General features: G+C 45.8%; 1 protein-coding gene across 5 annotated transcripts in view; it reads left to right on the forward strand.

Annotated features, from left to right (window-relative positions):
* The window catches only part of RPTOR (regulatory associated protein of MTOR complex 1), a 403,326-nt gene that overhangs the window by 285,479 nt on the left and 97,511 nt on the right, over window positions 1–20,336 (forward strand). For all 5 annotated transcript variants that reach the window (XM_058561824.1, XM_058561827.1, XM_058561828.1 and 2 more), the window contains 2 exons: window positions 7,119–7,202; window positions 9,870–9,980. In XM_058561824.1, the coding sequence (XP_058417807.1) occupies window positions 7,119–7,202; window positions 9,870–9,980 (195 nt within the window). The remainder of the gene's footprint in view (window positions 1–7,118; window positions 7,203–9,869; window positions 9,981–20,336) is intronic.

The following is a 20,336-nucleotide window of genomic DNA, read 5'->3' on the forward strand; positions in this document are numbered from 1 at the left end:
TGGCATGGCAAAATACCGAAGTTTGTCACAGGTAGGAAGATTATAAAATTTCCACAGAACTTTTGTTTCAGTTAATGTATATTTATGGGAGAGGTGTGTGGACTGGGTCGTGACATAAGGAAAGCTGTTTTACTCTGGGACAGTGTCAAACGAGTTTTAAACCCATTGGTCAGTGTAGACACCAAGGTCTAATAACTCACTTTAGAAGCTGGAAAAGATTTTCTGCAGTCGGGGTGGGGCAGTTGAACTTGGGCGAGAAGCTTTGGACAGTCGTGGGGATGGGTTGCGCCAGCAGCAGAAGGGGTGTGTTTCCGTGTGTGTTCAGTTGTGGAGTGGAGAAGGTGCTCCCCTGCTGGGTTTGGGGTCTTAAGTTCTGACTGGCAGGGCGGGATCATCACCTTCCCCCGAGAAAGCTGGTTAGGTCACTCTGCCTCTATGAGGCAGGAGCATGAGCCTCGTCGTCCGCCTGTCCAAGGACATGTGCCTCGTTTCCTTCTAAGCAGGGCTGTGCTCTCTCACTCAGGCTGCCCACCACATCGCAGTGGAGGCACTGTCAGTCTCCACTAGGCCAGATGCTCACCCGGAGCAGCTCCCACTGCCGAGGCTCATCTGAAAATAGGTGAACAGTGTTTCTCTGCCACTACCATGGAGTATGCAGCGCTTCTCCTGGTGCTGGTCTGCTCGGCCTCCATGTCAGCCACATGACAGGCTGTGAAGATCGTTTTCTTGCAACAGAGCTGAGGTTTCCCTGGTTCAGGACTGTGTGCCAAGAATCCCAGACAGCAAAAAGAGGAGTTGAGAGAAGGAGGAGTGCCTATGAATGTTGCAGAAATGCAGCAATAGCCCGTTCTCGCACACATTAATAACGAGATGGGCGACAGAGAGTAACTGCACCATGATGCTGCACTGGAGATGTTTTGGTGCTTTTTGTATATCATGATTGCTGCTTTTCTGATGTTATGAAAAGAATGCAGAAATTATTACTGTTCCTCTTGTGTGCTTCCAGATTGCTTTTAGATTATCCTGAGTTTGCAAGGTGAGCTGTAAACAAATAGACAAATTTTCAAAACCGAAAGAAAAAAATGCAATGACAACAACAAAACAGAGAAAACTGGCCATTTGGCAGAAGCCAATGCCCTCTCATTCCGTGAGTGCCGCAAGGTGGCTGGGTGTGAATGAAGGGCGGGCAGACAGGATTTCAGGGGACGGCAGTGGTGCAGGTTGGACCTGCTGTGCTCCGAAGCTCCTTCTGGGTCACCAGAATTTTCAGCAGAGGAGCCTGTGGCCCTCCCACTGACCTCCCTATTACTTCAGCAGTGTGATGGGGTAAAATCAGTCCTCTCCAAAGCAGGGGCACGATGCCAAGTGTGTTAAATCCTGTTCTTCTAGGTCTGGCAAACAATCCTTTGTAAATGGCCTTCTATTAACTTTTTTTTTTTTTTAATGTTCCATTTACAATCCACACTCCCTCAGGGAAAGAGAAGACTAATAGAGCCAACTGTCTGAGGCTGAAATGAGGGAAAATAACTGGGACAGAAAAGAAGGGAGGCATTTTCTGTGTGAGCTCTCAAACAAATGTAAGCCACGGATTCTTCCTCGTTCTGGAGGAGTCTGTCTCTGGGCTGTGCCCAGCCTGCATCCAGGCGTGAACTATGCTGAACAGGAACACAAGGGAGACAAAATGCAAAGGAGCACTGGCTTCATTTGGTGCCGCCCACAGTGTTGGCCACTTTCTTGTTAATGCCGTTAACTTCACCATGCTTTATCTAAAGAAATTTTATTTTTGCCAAAGGCTGGACCCCATTATCCATGAATTATCCTCTGGTGCCTCAGCGAGTCAGAAAGTATTGCTTCGTAGATTTTCTAATCCCTGCTACTTTTTCCGCAAGCCAGAGAGAATTTTCTCCATCCAAAGAGTCAGAGGCATTAGCTGATGACCATCAGGGTCAAATGAAATGTCTCCTTGGGCCGGCTGATTTGCAGCTTTTTGAGTAACTGTAAACATGGAAGTATGCTTTTTCTGACCAGCACCGATGTCCTTTTTTGCCTTTTAAAAATATAATTCAACAGAAGGGATAGGAAGGGAGATTCTGGAGCCCCCAGCCCTACAAGGCCTGGTGCACGAGGTCTCCTGGTCTCGGTGGCTCTGCCTGGACTTGATGTTACTGTCTGCACTCCCTCAGGTGGCGTGTGCATGAAGAAGCCCCGGGCAGAGAAGGAAAAGTTGATGTCATAGAAAAGAGGGGAAGATGGGGTTTTATAAGGATGTACTTTTAGTGCCTTTACACAGATCTTGCAAGTCAATAGGGCATTTCATTAGGAAAACCCTGTTTGCTTTTATTGCGTCATTCTATTTACGAATACAATTTTTGGTCTGAAAGTACAGGATTATTATTAAGTGACAGCGGGATAATAACTGGGGTGTTATTATATACGCCTTAGCAGCGGCTCCAGAATCTTTGATCGTCAGATTCCCAGGCGCCTGGCCTGCAGGGTCCACCATGCCAGGGCTGGAGCTTGGGAATCTTTTTTTAAGCAGCAGCTCTACCAAGAAGTCTCAGCCCAGAAGCCTGAGTGCCCTCTTTGTACACAAAGCAAATGAAATGTACTTATCCTAGCAAGCTCTGTTTTAATTCAGGTATTCATTCACCATGATTAATCTTTGGGTTGCTACAAATGAAAAGAAATCCCAGCAACTCATTCAGTTCACCAACATTTATCTCTGTCATTTGTGTAGATCCTGGGGCAGTCTGAACCAGGACTTAAAAAAAAAAAGTTCAAATCCAAACAAACAAAAGCCAATCCTTATTTTAAAGTAATTTTAGTTTATGTTGGACTTCGCTTTTTTTTAATATAAATCAACAGAAGGAATTGGAAAATGTAATGTTTAAAAAACCCCATACTTGACATTTTCCCTAGGACTCTTGATTGACAATGTGTATTTTCAAATAAAACATTAATAATAGCAGCATGAAATCCTGCACTGCCGACAGTCTTCAGACTCTGAGTCTCTGAGACAAGGGGGCTGTCGATGCCCCAGTGCGTGGTTTTTTTTTTTAAAGATCTTTATCTTTAAAAAGATAAATAATCTTAAAAAAAAGATTTCCCCCCAAAGCCCCAGTAGATAGTCGTGTGTCATAGCTGCACATCCTTCTAGTTGCTGTATGTGGGACGTGGCCTCAGCATGGCGGGAGAAGCGGTGCGTCGGTGCGCGCCCGGGATCCGAACCCGGGCTGCCAGTAGCGGAGCGCGCACACTTAACCGCTAAGTCACGGGGCCGGTCCAACCCCAGTGCATGTTTCATCGACCTGTTTGGCACGGTCAGGCAGACCCTGTCACAGTGGTGACTGTGGCCAGTTCCCTTTATTTACTTTCCCATTTGTGGATAAGACGTTGTAGTGGAGATCTCTTACTGCTGGTTAGTGCACTCCCCTGGTTGGGAGGGTCTTAGCCCCCTGCTGCCGTTGCTTCCATTGCAGACTGCTCTACTATTTACCTTAAAAAACAGAGCTTTATTCATGTTGACAGTGTTTTAAATAACAAAGGGAATCAGAAAACAGAATCTTCACAAGCTTTAGATATATTTGAAGTCTTTGATTTTTGACGGATTGCAGCTGCTTTCACAGACCTAGTAAACAGAAGGTTCTGCTCACTCTGGATCATCTAGAAACTTGAACCTCAGGCAGTTTCGTTTTCTTTAAAAACAAATACAGTCAATCAAATTGCTTCTGAGGGATGGAGACCTCCTGTAACTGTATGCTGAAACTGCAGCGTTAATATTTATTACGCACCCTCATGCTAGCTGCTTTCATAGACTTTATCTCATTTAATTTTGAAAATAAACCCAAGTCAAATGTTATTATCTCCACTTTTCTTGATGAGGAAACAAGTTTCCAGAGGTTAAGTAATTTAAGACACTACTAGGAAGTGACAGAGTCAGGATTAAAATCAGGTCAGCTGGACTCCAAAGCGCACATTTCCCAGTGTCTGTCTGCCCCTCCAAACCTACATGTCAGACAGCAAGGGTGTGTGATAACCCATGAGTTACATGTGGGAAGGGGATCAGGTCTCAATTCAGATATGCTTCTGTGAGCAGCCCCCACATCACCTTTCTCAGCTTCTTAATCAGAGAGTCTCAACATCTCCAAACACAAAACATACCACTCATACATCCTTCTTGAGACTGTGATGTGGAAATGGGCTTCAAACCAGTGGAGATGAAGCGAGATGACATGCCTGTGGCGAAACCTGGTGGCTCTTTCTCCTCCTCCGCTTCCCTGACCCCTAGGCTGCCCAGCACAGCTGGAGACACCCTTTCTTGACTCCTCCCAGAGCCACGGGCTTCCCCATGGGGAACTCCCTATCCTCCTCCTCTGGCGTGTCCTTGTCAGGAACCCTGTGCTGTCAGGACCCACTCCCTCCTCTCCTTCCAGCCTCTCTCTCGCCGCCACCTCTGTGCCCACCTGGAGATCCTCCCTGCACCTCCCGCCTTCCTCCCGCCAGCCTGTGTTTGCCCCTTCACAGGGGAGCTCCTTAAACACTGCTCTGGCTGCCCCATTTCCTCACCTCCAACCTGTCCCACCCTGCTCTAGCTTCCATCCCCACAAGTCCACCAAGATCCACACCCTACACCCAGTGGGTCCTCTTCACCACTCCTGCTACTGTGCAGGTGGCACAGTTGAAACCTTCCCTCCCTTGACTTCAGTGCCGCCTCTCCCTCCTGCACTTCTCCTCCCACCTGTCCCTGCCCTCACCCTTCTCTCTCAGCTCAGCTTCTCCCCTTGCAGACCACACCGGTGTTAGCACTCCTAGCCCCAACCTCACTGGCCTGGCCATCGTCCTTTTCTCTTGCCTCATTCCAAACCTGTCTTCCAGAGTCTCCTTTTCCTGACCCTGCCTTGTCCCTTGCAGACAAGTTCTGTTGCTCACACCTCCCGCCTGTCTTGGAGTCTCTTCCCCACCATCAGTCAAGGCCACCGTCAAGGCCACGCCATTCCATCCCTCCCTCCGGCCTCCTGCCAGTCCATTCTCTGCAGCAAGCGCATTGGATGGTTCACTCTGCTGCTTCATATCGGTCAATGGCTGCTGCTTCTCTTAGGAAAAACAACCTCTTCACCTGGTCTGCAGGGCTGGCTGGGTATGGAGCCCCTCCCCTGTCAGAATGGCCACCCACCCTTCCTCAGACATCCTGAGCCTTCCCAGCCTCCTCTGCCTGGAACCCAGGAACCCCCAATGTTGCCCTCTGGGATCTGGCTGCCTGCTGGGAGGGAAAACCTTTGAGACCCCTCAGAGTAGGGCACGGACCCCCAGGTTATGTTTATTCACAGCACCGCTCACCATGACAGTGGATTATTGCAATGTGGCTATCTAGTGTCTGTCTGCAACTAATTGATGACAGAAAGGGGGCTCCCTGCTATTCCCAGTCACCCTGCAGCACCCAGCATGGCACCCACACAAAGCGAGGCCCCGTAAACACTTGTTGGATGGCTGGGAACATATGTGGACAGAAATGCTCCACATCAGAGGGACTTAGTTGGTACACATGACCTCGGGTGTAAACACCATGAAGGGAAAGTCAATATAAATAACTCCATTAGAAATCTAAAACTTTGATATAACAAAGAAAAAAAGAGAAAAATATGTGGCAAAGGTTGCTATTTTTAACTTATAAAGGACTCTTTCATATCAATAAGAAAAAGCCAAACATTTAAGTAGGAAAATCAGGACTTGCATGACCAGTTTACTAGAGAAATAGGCAATTAACCTATGAGAAAAATATCTAACCTTACTTGTCATCAGAGAAATTTGGATTGAAAGGATATTTTATTTTTGCCTATCATATTGGCAAATAATAGTTTAATATGGGCTAGTATTGTCCTGGGAGCTTTTAATTTGTTATTTCATTTAACAAAACCCTTGTGAGTAGGTTTTGTGTTATCCTTGTTTTATGAATTAAGGAATTAAGGTTCAGAGAAGTGAAGTAGTTTGCCCAAGGTCACATAATCAGTGAGCACCCCAGCCACTCCACATCCTCCTGCACTGTGCTCGGTGAAGGCTGGAGGGAGAGAGCACCATGTGCATCTTGTTGGAAGTGCAAATTGGTTCGGCTGGAGGGTAGTTTGGTAATATAAGGATATATGCTCCGACCCTGTAATTTTACTTGTATTTATCCTAAGGAAAAATCGTGTAAATGTGCAGAGATATACCTATTAGGATATTTATCACAGCATTGTTTATAATAGCAAAACTTTGATAATAATGTAAATATCTAGCACTGGGGAAATTGTTCAAATGAACTATGCACATTTATATAAATGAAGTCCTGTGCTGCTGTTGGGAATGATATGCCCAGATGTATCTAGTGATGTGGAATGAGATTCTCAGTATATTGTTATTTAAAAAGGGAGACAAGAAATAAAATACTATACTATCTGGTTTAGAATAAATAAGGGAACAGTGTCTGGAAGTTTATATACCAAAATGTCATTGGTGAAATTTTTTTTTCAATGCAGTTAAAAAGCATTTGTTCTAATACTTTCTGTAGTGTGTGTATTTTACCTGTTAATGAAGAAATAGAGTGTTTTCCTAACGCTAAAAGCGTCAACTGTAGGGGCCGGCCCCGTGGCTTAGCAGTTAAGTGTGCGCACTCCACTACTGGTGGCCAGGGTTCAGATCTCGGGCGCGCACTGACGCACTGCTTGTCCAGCCATGCTGAGGCGGCGTCCCACATACAGCAACTAGAAGGATGTGCAACTATGACATACAACTATCTACTGGGGCTTTGGAGAGAAAAAGGGCAAAAAAAGGAGGAGGATTGGCAATAGATGTTAGCTTAGGGCCGGTCTTCCTCAGCAAAAAGAGGAGGGTTGGCATGAATGTTAGCTCAGGGCTGATCTTCCTCAAAAAAAAAAAAAAATTTTTTTAAAGCGTGAACTGTAGAGAAAGGAGCACTGGCTGTAGGTAAATGAATGAACGAAGCAAGGGAGAAACCTCAGCTGCTTGGTCAGACCCCTTGGAGTTAGCAGCTCAGGCAGAAGCTTTGCCAAGGGCTCCACATCACACGGTCTTGGCAGTGATGCCAGTCTTGCAGTGACGCCGTCTGCTTCCTTCTTCCTCAGGTGCTGTTGAGCCAAGTGCACCGGCTGAGAGCCCTGGACCTGCTGGGAAGATTTCTGGACCTGGGTCCATGGGCGGTGAGCCTGGTGTGTGCCTTCTGCACTGACTTGGGGTGGGGCGGGGGCCAGTGAGACTCCGTGCTACAGTCTGAGGACTTACTTCATCACCCAGAAGTGACCGTAGCCCTGCAATCAAGGGTGACCGTGGGGATGACCAGTAAGCCTGTGAGGCCCTCGGAGAACATGTGCTGGGCGGCCTTCATTGCCACAGCATTTGGGGGTTTTGTTTGGTTTTGCCCTCTTTTCTGTCTGCTCTTAGGCTTCACCTTGCAGGACAGAAAGTGTTGCTAAGGCCACTTTTTAGGGAGTGGCTCGCCCTGGCCGTGGGCAAGAGGCTGGGAGCCTGTGAGCTGATGAGGCCTGGGCCACACATGGCAGGTTTTCTCCCAGGAGCAGCCTGTGAGCCTCACTCACTGTTTTTTCACTCTGATTTTAGACACAGTTCTGAAACGCTTTTCTGGTTACTCATTCTGTAGAAGAGTAGAAACGCCACTTAAAACAGAAAAGGCTGACAAAAATAGAATCAGAAAGTGGTCTGGGGCCAGCCCCGTGGCTTAGTAGTTAAGTGCATGTTGTTCCACTACTGGTGGCCCAGGTTCGGATCCCGGGCGCGCGCTGACGCACTGCTTCTCCGGCCATGCTGAGGTGGCGTCCCACATACAGCAACTAGAAGGATGTGCAACTATGACATACAACTACCTACTGGGGCTTTGGGGAGAAAAAGGGGAAAAAAACGAGGAGGATTGGCAATAGATGTTAGCTTAGGGCCGGTCTTCCTCAGCCAAAAGAGGAGGATTGGCATGGAGCTTAGCTCAGGGCTGATCTTCCTCACAAAAAAAAGTGGTCCATTTTTTCAACAAATCACAAGAGAAAGCAGCTGAGAGAGAATCTGTAGATTAAAGGAGAGTTAAGAGACTTATAAACCAATTGCAATATATGGACCTTATTTGGTTCTGTTTGCAAATAAAAGTTTGAAAGTTAAAGTTTGAAAAATTAATATTAATGGAACAATTAGAAATTTTATGTGAACTGAATATTTTATGTTATTAAAGACTAATTGTTTATTTTTTTAGGTGTGGTAATGGTATGTGGTCATGTTTTTATAAAAGAGATCTTATTTTGTAGAGATAACCACTAAATGTTTACAAGTACAATCGTGTGATAGGTGAGATTTGTGGGAGAGGGCAGTGGGCGAGGTAAGAGGAGCAGCGAGTGGTTTGAGCTGATGTGGTTGAAGCTAGTGATGAGCACATGGGAGTTCACGTTATTCTCTCTCCGTTTATATATATTTAAGTTTTTTCATTGTATAATATCAACAAAGAGTGATAATTGATAGTCCAACATTGAAGGAGAAGAGAGAAAGTCTGAAAATTAGGAAGAAGGATTCAGCACTCATCGCTGGACTGTTTTCACTCCTGGGTGTCTGAGGCTGTCATAACTGACAGCTGGGAGAGTCATCGGTGATGGGCTTATGTAACTCTTCCACTGTTTGGTCTGTGTGTGTGCTTGTGCATAATGATGTCACTTAGTCGTCGTGGAAAAGCTTATACCCTTTAAGATGACAGGGAAACATGGGGCCGGCCCGATGGCGTAGTGGTTAAGTTTCCATGCTCTGCTTCAGCAGCCTGGGGTTCGCAGGTTTGGATCCCAGGGGCAGACCTACACACTGCTTATCAAGCCATGCTGTGGCGGCGTCCCATATAAAGTGGAGGAAGATGGGCACGGTTGTTAGCCCAGGGCCAATCTTCCTCAGCAAAAAGAGGAGGATTGGCAACAGATGTTTGCTCAGGGCTAATCTTCCTCACAAAAAAAAAAAAAAAGGAAGACAGGGAAACATATTGATAACATTTTAGAGAGATTTTAACTTATACAGTTAATTTTTTTAAAACTAAATTCAGCCCTTTAAAGAATCAAGCTTATGCTAATTGGAAATTTTGCTAGTGTTTGAACAGATGCTGGGTAAGTGAGGTGTTATGACAGGTACAGATTTGGCCTGTAGGTGAGGGCCGACTTCTTGAACTAGTGGAATGCATGCTTGTCCCTCGTTAAACATGGCCTTTAACAAGAAAGGGACACAGGCCCTGCCATTGGCCATTGGCCTGAGTCATACCCTCCACCTGGCCTGGAGGAGGACACTTTTGGGTTATCTTTTGTTTTTTTGTTTTGTTTTGTTTTGTTTTGGGGGGGTTATCTTTTGAATTGCAACAAATTTGAGATAAGGACAGAGCAAAAACTGAGGTGATTGACATCACCAGACTTTGCTCAGCTGTCCTACACTGAGGTACCCACCCTCTCTCTTATTTCTCTGCCTGAGAGCAGAGAGGCCCCCCAGGATGATGCGCTACCAGGAACTGGGCAGTGGGAAGACCCAGAGCTGCTCCCATCTTAACCGCCCGCAAACTGGCCCATCCCAGGGCGAGTCTTTCTCTGAAGGTCTGTCTAGTGCAAAGGCAGATGTTTGAGCAAGTGGGCAGGCGTGCAGGGAGAGCAAGGCACGGTTCCGTACGTGAGGATCACAGTTAAAGGGCCTCATGTTTTGTTGCTGAGAGCAAACAAGGCCATTTGAGGGTGAGGACGGTGGTTCCCAGTCGTAAGCCCCACGTCCTCATGAGGGAAAGCTGTCCTAGGTTACCTGTGGCTGTAGACCAGGCAGGGCCAGGAGCCAGCACCCTCACACTCTCTCCTCTCCTTCAGGCCTTGTCTGTGGGCATCTTCCCCTACGTGCTGAAGCTGCTCCAGAGCTCGGCAAGGGAGCTGCGGCCTCTTCTTGTTTTCATATGGGCCAAGATTCTCGCCGTGGACAGTGTGAGTAACCTGTGTGTCCTCCTGGGTGTGAGGGGGTCTCTGCGCTCTCACCGGCCACACTTCTCTCCAGCTTTTCTCCTTGAACCCCGGACTGCCTGGCCTCCGATGGGAGTGGCTGCTGACGTGGGCAGGGCTCACTGAGTGCTGTGGGGCTGGTTTGCCCCAGTTACCGCTTTCTCCTTTCTCCCTTCCACTTCTTGTCCTACCCTTCCGCCAGCCTCATGCCTTCAGTTGCCGTTACCTCCTTCCCTCCTCCAGGCACTGCTGGTCCCTTCCTTTCTCCCAGAATAAAGGAAATGCTGCCCCTCAGGGCCCAATCCTGGTCTCTGTCCCCCAGCCGTTGGCTCACCCATACTGTGTGCACGCCACTTGTTGTCCCTGCTCCCCGTCCCTGTGCTCTGCCTTCTCTCCGTCCCTGACCACCCCTCCCACCAGTAAATGACCCTGACTACTTACTTTCTTCTTGAAATTTGGCCCTGCGTTGTATGGACCCCTATCGGTCTCTTCTGTCTCCAGCAGTTCTTTTCCCTCCCCTGCCCTGACTGTGAGACCAGGAGCACGGAGGCCTGGCCTGTAGGGCTTGGCCCTGCAGCGCTAGCAGTCGCTTCTCCACCATGACTGCCTAGCCTGCATCTCCAGCTCTGCCCTGCAATAAGCATCTCCCCCACTCCTCATGCCTGCTGGGCCTGCAGTCATGTGTGCACTCCACAAAGATCTAGGCAGGGCCCTATACTCAGAACTGTACAGAAGGCTGTAGGGGACGCAGAGGTGAGCCATCTCTGCCCTCAACAGGCTCACTGTCCAGTGGGGATAAAACCCCCTGCATGAGGGCAGAAGTCACATATCCCATCGGAGTTGCATGCCACAAGTGTGACATTTCAGAAACAGGAGGACCTGAGAAATCTTATGGGCGGAGCTGCATTTGTGCTGGACTTAGTGAGGGGTATTGAGGAATGTAGATTTCAGGTGGGGGAGGTGGGAGAGTGGAGACAGCTTGAGCAAGGGACAGAGGAGGGCCAGCACAGGGGACACTTAGAGGAGAGCAGACAGCCCCGCTGGGCTAAGGTGCTGGAGATATATGGGGGCCATCAAAGCGGAAGCTGGTAATTCCAAATTTAAGAGTTCAAATTTCATTTAGCAGGCATGAGAAACTATTACAGATTTTGGAACAAAGAAACAATAAGAACCAAGGTGTGGTTTATAAAATGTCTGGCCTCGGTGTAAAGTAGATTATAACCAAGGGGCAGGGAGCCACTGAGGAGACTGCTCTAGTAATTCATGCCGGATAGGTCAGGGTGGCTGGGGAGGTGGGGGCGATGGGCAGAAAGCGCTGTGGGGGTGGGAGGATGCAGAGTTAACAGAGGGCCAGGTGGATGTGGGGGAGAAACTGTGCCTGAGTTTGAGCCTGTGTGGTGGGAAGGGTGGCCGTGTCAGTGATAGAGAGGGTAGCCGGGAGAGGCGGACATGCACAGGAGACCACTGGTGGTGAGGCCTTGTGGCCTGAGAGATGGAGACTGGGGACCTCGTCCACCCAGCGATGGTGACAGGGGAGCCCTCAAAAGGAAACGTAGAAACAAAGGCTCAGGGGCTGAGGCTAGAACTCCGGGGCTTCTCTCAGGGAGGATTTTCAGAGAAGGGAGAGAGGCTGGGAAAGTCAGATTTACAGAACACAAAGAAAGAGGCTCCAGGATAAGGGTGAGTGCTGGGTGCGGGCAGACACATCACGCTCTGCAGCCCTGTGGAGACAAGTCACCTCAGAACAGGCCATCGTGTTTGGCAGTCAGCATTCAGAAGAGCATGTGTGTGTGATGCAGAGATGAGGAAGAAACTGGATGGGCAGGGAGCACTAGGGAAGAGCGGAGCAGAGCGAGAGTCCACTTGCTTGAGGACTTTGGTAGGTGAGGAAGAGAATCAGCATCAGCGCAAGGATGGGTGGATTTGCTTGCTTGGTTTGAAGCCAGTAGTGACCTAAACGGTCTCTATTTAGGAGAAAAGAACCAGTGGAGAAACAGAACGGTATTTCAAATGGAACGTTGACCAGCCTGTTGTGTGTGTGCCCGTGTGTACATGCTGCGTGTGCACATGTGTGCATATGTGTGACGCCCAGTGGCAGGAGCTCTTGTGTGAAGAGTCTCGTAATTCTTATCTTAACTCTGTGCAGTAAGTGTGATTTTGCAGATTATTTACAGATAAGAAAATGCTCATTTAAAGTGAGCTGCCCAGGATCTCAGAGCTAATCTGTGAACAAAACCTGCCATGAGCTCAGGGCCTCTGAGGCTGCGTGGAGCTCTTCCGTCCCACAGAAAGGGGGCATCAGCAGTCACGGAGAAGTGGGGAGGAGGCGAGGGCATCCATTCACTTCTCTGAGAGGTGAGTGAAAGCAGGGTAGGAGGGTCTTAACACAGGGGCCTGCTCTGTTCTGCCAGCCCCTCCTCGGTCACCAGAGCTTCCACCAGCCTAAGCCTCTTCCTCCACAGCCATGCCTGGTCGGTCAGCAGGGCCGTGCGCCAGTGAAGTAGCCCTGCAGTCCGCCCATTACCTTGTGCTCCCACCCTCTGGGCACTGGCCGGCCTGGAGATGCCAAAGCACCTCAGGCAGGTGCTGGAGCCAGTCCTGTCCTTGCCGCCGCACTCGTCCCTCAGGCCTGCACACTGCTGCCCGGAAACCTCTGAGCTGCCCCTCCGCTCACATAACCCTCTTTGCTCAAGTCCCACTAACAAGCCCTTGGCAGCTCAAGTCCGCCCACCCGCCGTGTCTCCCACCTCGCTCCCCAGGAACCTGGCTCCTCCTCTCTCACTTGGCCACTGCGCTTACCCCCCACAACCATGTCTTTGAGTCCCCACAGTAGCCAGGCCTTCACTGTGAGAGGGCCAGAAACGGGAGGAACAACCACCTGAGGATGTGAGTGTCACAGGCGCGTCCCCCTGAAGGTGTTGTAGTGTGTGTGTGTCTACCGTGAAGGCTGCTTTAATTATGTTGTGTTTGCTGATTGTTGATGTATGAGATCCTTGCTGTTTTTGTTTATCCATTGTGTATAGCAACCTTGTTGAGTCTTATGAACTCTGAGAGTTGACCTGTAGGTTCTCTTGGCTTCTCTGTACAGATGACCACATTGTCTGCAAAGCCAGCCAGCCCATAGGCCTCACTCTCTTCCTGATCTAGTGGTCCTGACCAAGGCTCTCACACAGTGTGAAATGGAGGCAGTGACTGACACGTCCTTGGATCCTGGTCTTCATGCTCTTCTTGATGTTGGAAACTGCCTCCTTCCTCCTTAGTGCATCCAAGGCTGACCTTGACCTCAGTTTTACCTTGACCCTTCTTGGGCCCAGGGCCCTGCGCATGGCTGTGTCCAGTGAATGTTCTGTTGCTTGTCCACTCCAGAATGATGACCAGAATATTATATATTTCAACAAAAGATTTATCTTCCTATCCATTGAACTAACTTTGGGTGAACAATGGCTTCTTTAAAAGATTGTCTAAAACACTGGATTTAAGAGTTTAAAAAAAACTAAATTTCAGGGCCAGCCCAGTAGCGTAGTGGTTAAGTTCATGCACTCCGCTTTGGCAGCCCGGGGTTCGCAGGTTTGGATCCCAGGTGTGGACCTACGCACTGCTTATCAAGCCATGCTGTGGCAGGCGTCCCACATACAAAGCGGAGGAGGATAGGCATGGATGTTAGCCCAGGGCCAGTCTTCCTCAACAACAACAACAAAAAAAACTAAATTTGAGTCGTGTCGCCCTCATTTACTTTAGCAAGCCATTTTCACTTCCCACAGCCATCATCTGTACCTCTGTGACATGACGGCAATACTGCCTCTAGTAGCAAGGTTGCAGGGTCAGAAGCAGATGTGTGCAGCCGCCTGGGGATTTTGGAGCAAAGGGAATAAAGGCACACACCCCTGTCTCCCCTGCCGTGGCAGTTGCACTGAGCCCTTCATTACTGAGCTGAAAGCTCGGTTTTGTGGACCAGGAAGCTATACCACTTGGTCATCTCTATTTTGCTCTTCTTCAGATTTCAGTGAAGAGCCAAGATATAAACAAAAGGGCTTTTCTCGGGAAGTTATTTTGAAACTTTGTCACTCTGCTGCTACAATACCTTGTCATCTGTATCATGCGTTTAGAAATTTATTGACACCGTTCTTGGTACCTGGCCATTAAGGACCAGGTACAGAGATTCCTGGGTGCATGAAACAGAGACTAATGTGATGCAAAGCCCTACAAAGGAGAGGGACAGAAAAGCTGCCACCCACAGAGGAGAGGGGCTGCCATCAACCACCCCAAGCCTACCTCCCCGGGGCCCACCAGTGCTGCCTGAACACGTTGAAGCCAACATTGATTCTTGAGCTTATCAGTATTTTTAATATTTAATTTTAGTACCTAGAAATAGATGGTGCCTTTAATTTTAGGCCACTTGGGCCACTTCAGCCACTTCGTAGTGGCTATTTCTGCTTTATTTTTTTTTCGTTACATGAAAGTGGATGACCCTTCTGAACTGTACTTGGCTGTTAGTCTCATGGATTTTACAGTTGATCATCATATTTCAGCATAAGGAATCTTGTTAAAACTGCCACTTGGTCACCTTTGTCCACAGGGACCTGTTTATCTCCAGTATCCACATGGGAGGGCTCAGTCATGGGCACAGATGCTGTGATGGTCCTTCAGCACACCTGCCATAAGAAAGGCTCAGGGCCCTGTGTTTCATATCTGCACGATGCTGCAGGAATTATATGTTTCATAATGCTTGAGGAGCTGTTCTCCGGCCCAGCTGGAAATGCCCTCTCCTGCAATCTTCTTGTAAATGCCTGCAGGCGCTGGGCATCATCCTGTGAATTCATTTCTTCACCAGCTTGGTGCACCTGTTTATTTAAAGGCAGTCATCCCATTGAGAGACTTGTTGAAACGTTTCTGGTTGAGACGGCATTATTCACCTCTTCTTTCCTTTTCATGACCACCGTGGCCATAGTTTCCCAGAGACTGAAGTTCCATATGCTTTTGGGGAGTTATTCCTCCGTCCCTTCCTCGCATCTGGCCGAAAATCATGCTACATTTCCAACGATCCTCTGCAGCTGGCCTCCACATGCTCCCATGGTGTGTGTCTCCTGCAGACCTCAGAGCTCCCTGGAGTGGCTCCTTGACATGGCCACCGTGAGGGTCAGGGCGCACGTTGTTTACGGACAGGGATGCCCACATTAAGATAAAAGGACCTGCCACAGAGGCACAGACCAAGGCTGGCCGGTGCCCCAGCACTCTCTGCTCTCCCCGTGCCAGAGAACTGCCTGGCCCTTGGGGCACTTCTCCAAGACTCAGGCTGGACCCCCTGCGGAGGGGTGAGCCTGGAGCCCCTCTTTTCCCACAAGCATATGTTGAGCACACACTATGTGCCATCATCTGAGGGGCTTCTAAAGGATTTGGGGGTGTGGGGGGCAGGAATTTCCTCAGCCTTAAAGAAGGTGGGCTCTGTCTGGTAAGAAGGAAGGAGGACGATTCCAGGAACCAGGAAGAAGAACAGGCTCAGGCCATTTGACTGAGGGGGCAGTGTACACTGTAGAGACACTGACGTGACTTGGGACAAGGAAATCTAATAACAACTCATAAGGAAAGGCCTTTCCTGTTGTCTCAGAGCCCTGATCTTCTCCGAGGAATTGTCGCAGAGAGTCTCTTCCCAAACCACCCATATGCCATGTTACTCTACACTCACTGCTACCAAGCAAAACTTAGCAGCCGTGTGAAGAAGCAGGATGGGGCTGGCCCAGTGGCTTAGTGGTTAACTGTGTGCACTCCACTGCGGTGGCCCGGGATTCTCCAGGGTTCTCCGGTTCAGATCCTGGGCGCGCACTGACGCACCGCTTGTCAAACCATGCTGTGGCGGTGTCCCATATAAAGTAGAGGAAGATGGGCACAGATGTTACCCCGGGGCCAGTCTTCCTCAGCAAAAAGAGGAGGATTGGCATCGGATGTTAGCTCAGCGCTGATCTTCCTCACAAAAAAAAAAGAAAAAAAGAAGCAGGAAAATATGATCCATAATGAGGAGGAAAAATCCATCAAAACCTATTCGGAACCCTCGCAGATGTTGGAATTAGCAGATAAAGACATTAAAACAGTTACTAGAAGTCAGTTCCACTTAAAAAGCTCTATTGAGAGATAGAAGATATTAAAAGGACCCAACTCAAACTTCTAGAGGTGAAAACTGCAATCTGTAACATGAAAACTGTACTGGATGGAATTAACAACCAATTAAACATTGCATAAGAAAAATTAGTGAACTTAAAGACACAACGATAGAAACTATCCAAAATGAAGCACAATGACAAAAGAAAAATTAAAAAAAAAATAAAGGAGCGTCATTGAGTTGTAGGAAAACTGCAAATGACCTAATATATGTGTATTTGGAGCCCCTGAAGGGGGCTAGCAGAAAAATATTTAAAGAAGTAATGGCTTAAGAAATTTTCAAATGTGAGGAAAACTATAAACCCACAGAACCAGAAAGCTCAAGAACCCCAAGGACAAGAAACATGAATAAAACTACACCAAGGCACATCATAATATCACATTGCTTAGTAAACAATGATGAATTAAAAATCTCAAAAGCAGCCAGTAAAAAAAGGAGCAGAGGAGCAAAGATAAGGATGACAGTGGGTTACTTGTCAGAAACAATGACAGCAAGAAGCCTGCGGGGCCACAGCTTTAACATGCTGAAGAAAAACTGTCAGTTAGATTTCTATACCCAGTGAAAATAACTTTATAAAACGGAAGCAAAATAAGGACTTTTAAAGACATGTAATACTCGGGGCCGGCCCCGTGGCTTGGCGGTTAGGTGTGCGCGCTCCGCTGCTGGCGGCCTGGGTTCCAATCCTGGGCGTGCACCGACGCACCGCTTCTCCGGCCATGCTGAGGCCGCGTCCCACGTGCAGCAGCTAGAAGGATGTGTAGCTATGACATACAACTATCTGCTGGGGCTTTGGGGGAAAAAATAAATAAATAAATAAAATTAAAAAAAAAAAAAAGATTTCCTTTAAAAAAATAAATAAAGACATATAATACTGAAAGAATTCATCACCAGCAGATCCCCACCCAAGAAATGTTAGAGACAGTCCTTTAGGCAGAAGGAAGATACCAGAAGGAAACATGGATGTACAGAGGGATGAGAAGCACCAGAAAGGAGCACTCCACAGATAAGTATATGATTTTTTCTTCCTATTTAAGTCTCTTTCACAGATCATTGACTATTTAAACAAAAGATAATTATAGTATACTGTGGAGTTTATAGCATATGTAAAAGCAAAATGTGTAATAACAATAGCAGAAAGGTTGGGAGGAGAGAAATTGAAGAAATACTGTTGTTAGATTCTATTCTATTCTTCATTCAAAGTGATATAATATCACTGTGATAAAGATGTAGTCCGTAAACCTTAAAGCTATCACTAAAATAAAAACATTCTACCTAACTATCCAACAAAGGGGATTACACGAAATCATAAATACATACAAACAACACAAAAGAAAGAAGAAAAGGAGGGAAAAGGAAACAGAGACTACTTGAAACAAATAGACAAAAAAGGCTGATAAGTTTACACCTAACCTTGTCAGTAATCACAATGTAAATAGTGTGAATATCCAGTTAAAAGGCAGAGGTTGTCACATTGGATAAAAAAGTAAGAACAAACTATATGCCACCTACAAGAAGTGCACTTTCAATATAAGACACAAATAGATTATAAGTAAAAGATATACCATGATACCATGAAGCAAAAGAGGGATGGATTGCCTAAGTTAATATGAAAGTAGGTTTCGGAGCAGAAAATATTGCTAGGGATAAAGAAAGTCATTTCATGATACCAAAGGAGTCCATTCATCACGAGAATATAACCGTCCTTAATGTTCATTCACCTACAAACAGAATTTCAAAACACAGAAAATGAAAACTGGTGGAACCACAAGGAGAAATAGATATCCATAATTATACCTGGAGAATTGAATCCTTCTTTCTCAATAAATGACGGAACAAGTGGAAGGGAAGGCAGTAAGGAGGGAGAACACTGGAACAGCACCGTCCACCATGGGGCCTTCATCGACTGTTAGAGGATGCTCACACAGCACCTGCAGGGTACATTCTTTCTGTGTGCCAGGAACATGTACCAAGATAGGCCATATCCTGGGTCATAAAACAAACCTGAACAAACATAAAAGAATTGAAATCGTACACAGTATGTTCTACAACCAAAATGGAATAAAACTCAAAATCAACAATAGATAATAGGAAAATCTCTAAACATTTGGAAACAGAACAGCACACTTTTAAATAAATAATTTTTATAATTTTTTAATTATAAAATAAAATTTTAGTAAGTAATATAAATATAAAATATATACTAAAGTATATAAATATTGTATCAATAAATTGTATAAATAAGTATATAAAATAATATAATTATAAATATTTATGTATAAAATAAATAAGAGACTACGTCAAACTAAAAGGCTTCTGCACAGCAAAGGAAACAATTAAATGAAAAGGCTAACTTGGGAATGGGAGAGATATTTGCAAACCATCTATTTAAGAGGTTAATATCCAAAATATATAAGGAACTCATGCAACTCAATAGCAAAAAAACAACCTGATTTAAAAATGGGCAAAGGGAGCCAGCCTTGACAGCCTAGTGGATAAAGTTCAGTGCACTCCACTTCATTGGACCAGGTTCGCTTCCCAGGCGCGGAACCACACCACTCGTCTGTCAGGTGCCATGCTGTGGCGGCAGATCACATGGAAGAACTCGAAGGACTTACAGCTAGAATGTACAGCTGCATCCTGAGGCTTTGGGGAGGAAAAAAAAAAAAGAGGAAGATTGGCAACAGATGTTAGCTCAGGGCTAATCTTTCCCAGCAAAAAAAAAAAAAAAAAAAAAAAGTTTAAAAATAAATAAATAAAAATGGGCAAAGGACTCGAATAGACATTTTTAGACATTCATTGAAAGAAGACATACAGATGGCCAACAGGTACATGAAAAAATGCTCAACATCACTCATCATCAGGGAAGTGCAAATCAAAACCACAATGAGATATCACCTCACACGTGTTAGGATGGCTTTTATCAAAAAGATAACAGATAACAAATTCTGGCAAGGGTGTGGAGAGAAGGGAAGTCTTGTGCACTGTTGGTAAAAAAAAAAAAAAAAAAAAGCAAATATAAATTGCTGCAGCTACTATGGAAAAGAGTGTGGAGGTTCCTCAAAAAATTAAAAATAGAACTACCATACAATCCAGCAATCTCACTAATGGGTATATAGCCAAAGGAAGTGAAATGAGTTTCTCAAAGATATCTGCATTCCCATGTTCATTACAGCATTACTCACAAGGACCAAAATATGGAAAGTGTCCATAGATGGATGAATGGATAAAGAAGATCTCACACACACACACACACACACACACACACACGCACAGGATATTATTCAGCCATTAAAAAAAAGAAAATCCTCCCATTTGTGACAACATGGTTGAACCTGGAGGACATTATGCTAAGTGAAATAAGCCAGACAGAGAAAGACAAATACTATATGATTTTATTCATTTGTGGAATCTAAAAAAGTCAAACTCAGAGAACCAAAAAGTAGATGGTGGTTACCAGGGGCTGAGGGATGAGGGAAATGAGAAGATATTGGTCAAAGGGTATAAACTTTCAGTTATAAGCTGAAACAAATTCTAGGAATCTAATGTACAGCATGGTGACTGTAGTTAACAATACTGTATTGTGTACTTAAAAATTGCTAAGAGAGTAGATCTTAACTCTTCTCACCACACCAACAAAAAGAAAAATGGTAACTATGTGAGGTGATGGATGAGTTACTTAACTTGGTTGTGGTAATCATTTCACAATGTATACTTAAATCAAACTGTTACATTTTACATCTTAAATATATATACAATTTTTATTTGTCAATTATACCTCAGTAAAGCTGGAAAAATATGTATAATTTATGATATAATTTATATATATATGCTTTATTATAATTTATGTATAATTACAAATGTAACTATACAAACATATTAAAATATAAAATTATGAAATAAAACTTTTTTAAATAAATTTTTTTCATAAAGGAGGTTTCAAGGGAAGTAAAAAATACCTTGAACTGAATGAAAATACAACATATCAAAATTTGTGGGACACAGCTAAGCAGTGTGAGAGGGAAGTTTATAGTACTAAATGCAAACATTAGAGAAGAGGAAAGATTTCAAATCATTGTCCTCAGCTTCAACCTTAAGATTAGTAAAAGAAAAGCAGATTAAACCCAAAGTAAGAAGGAGGAAGGAAATAAAGATTACAGTGAAAATCAATGCAAAAAAAACACAGAAAA

Source organism: Diceros bicornis, chromosome 18 (genome assembly GCF_020826845.1).
Source record: "Diceros bicornis minor isolate mBicDic1 chromosome 18, mDicBic1.mat.cur, whole genome shotgun sequence".
NCBI classification, from domain to species: Eukaryota; Metazoa; Chordata; class Mammalia; order Perissodactyla; family Rhinocerotidae; genus Diceros; species Diceros bicornis.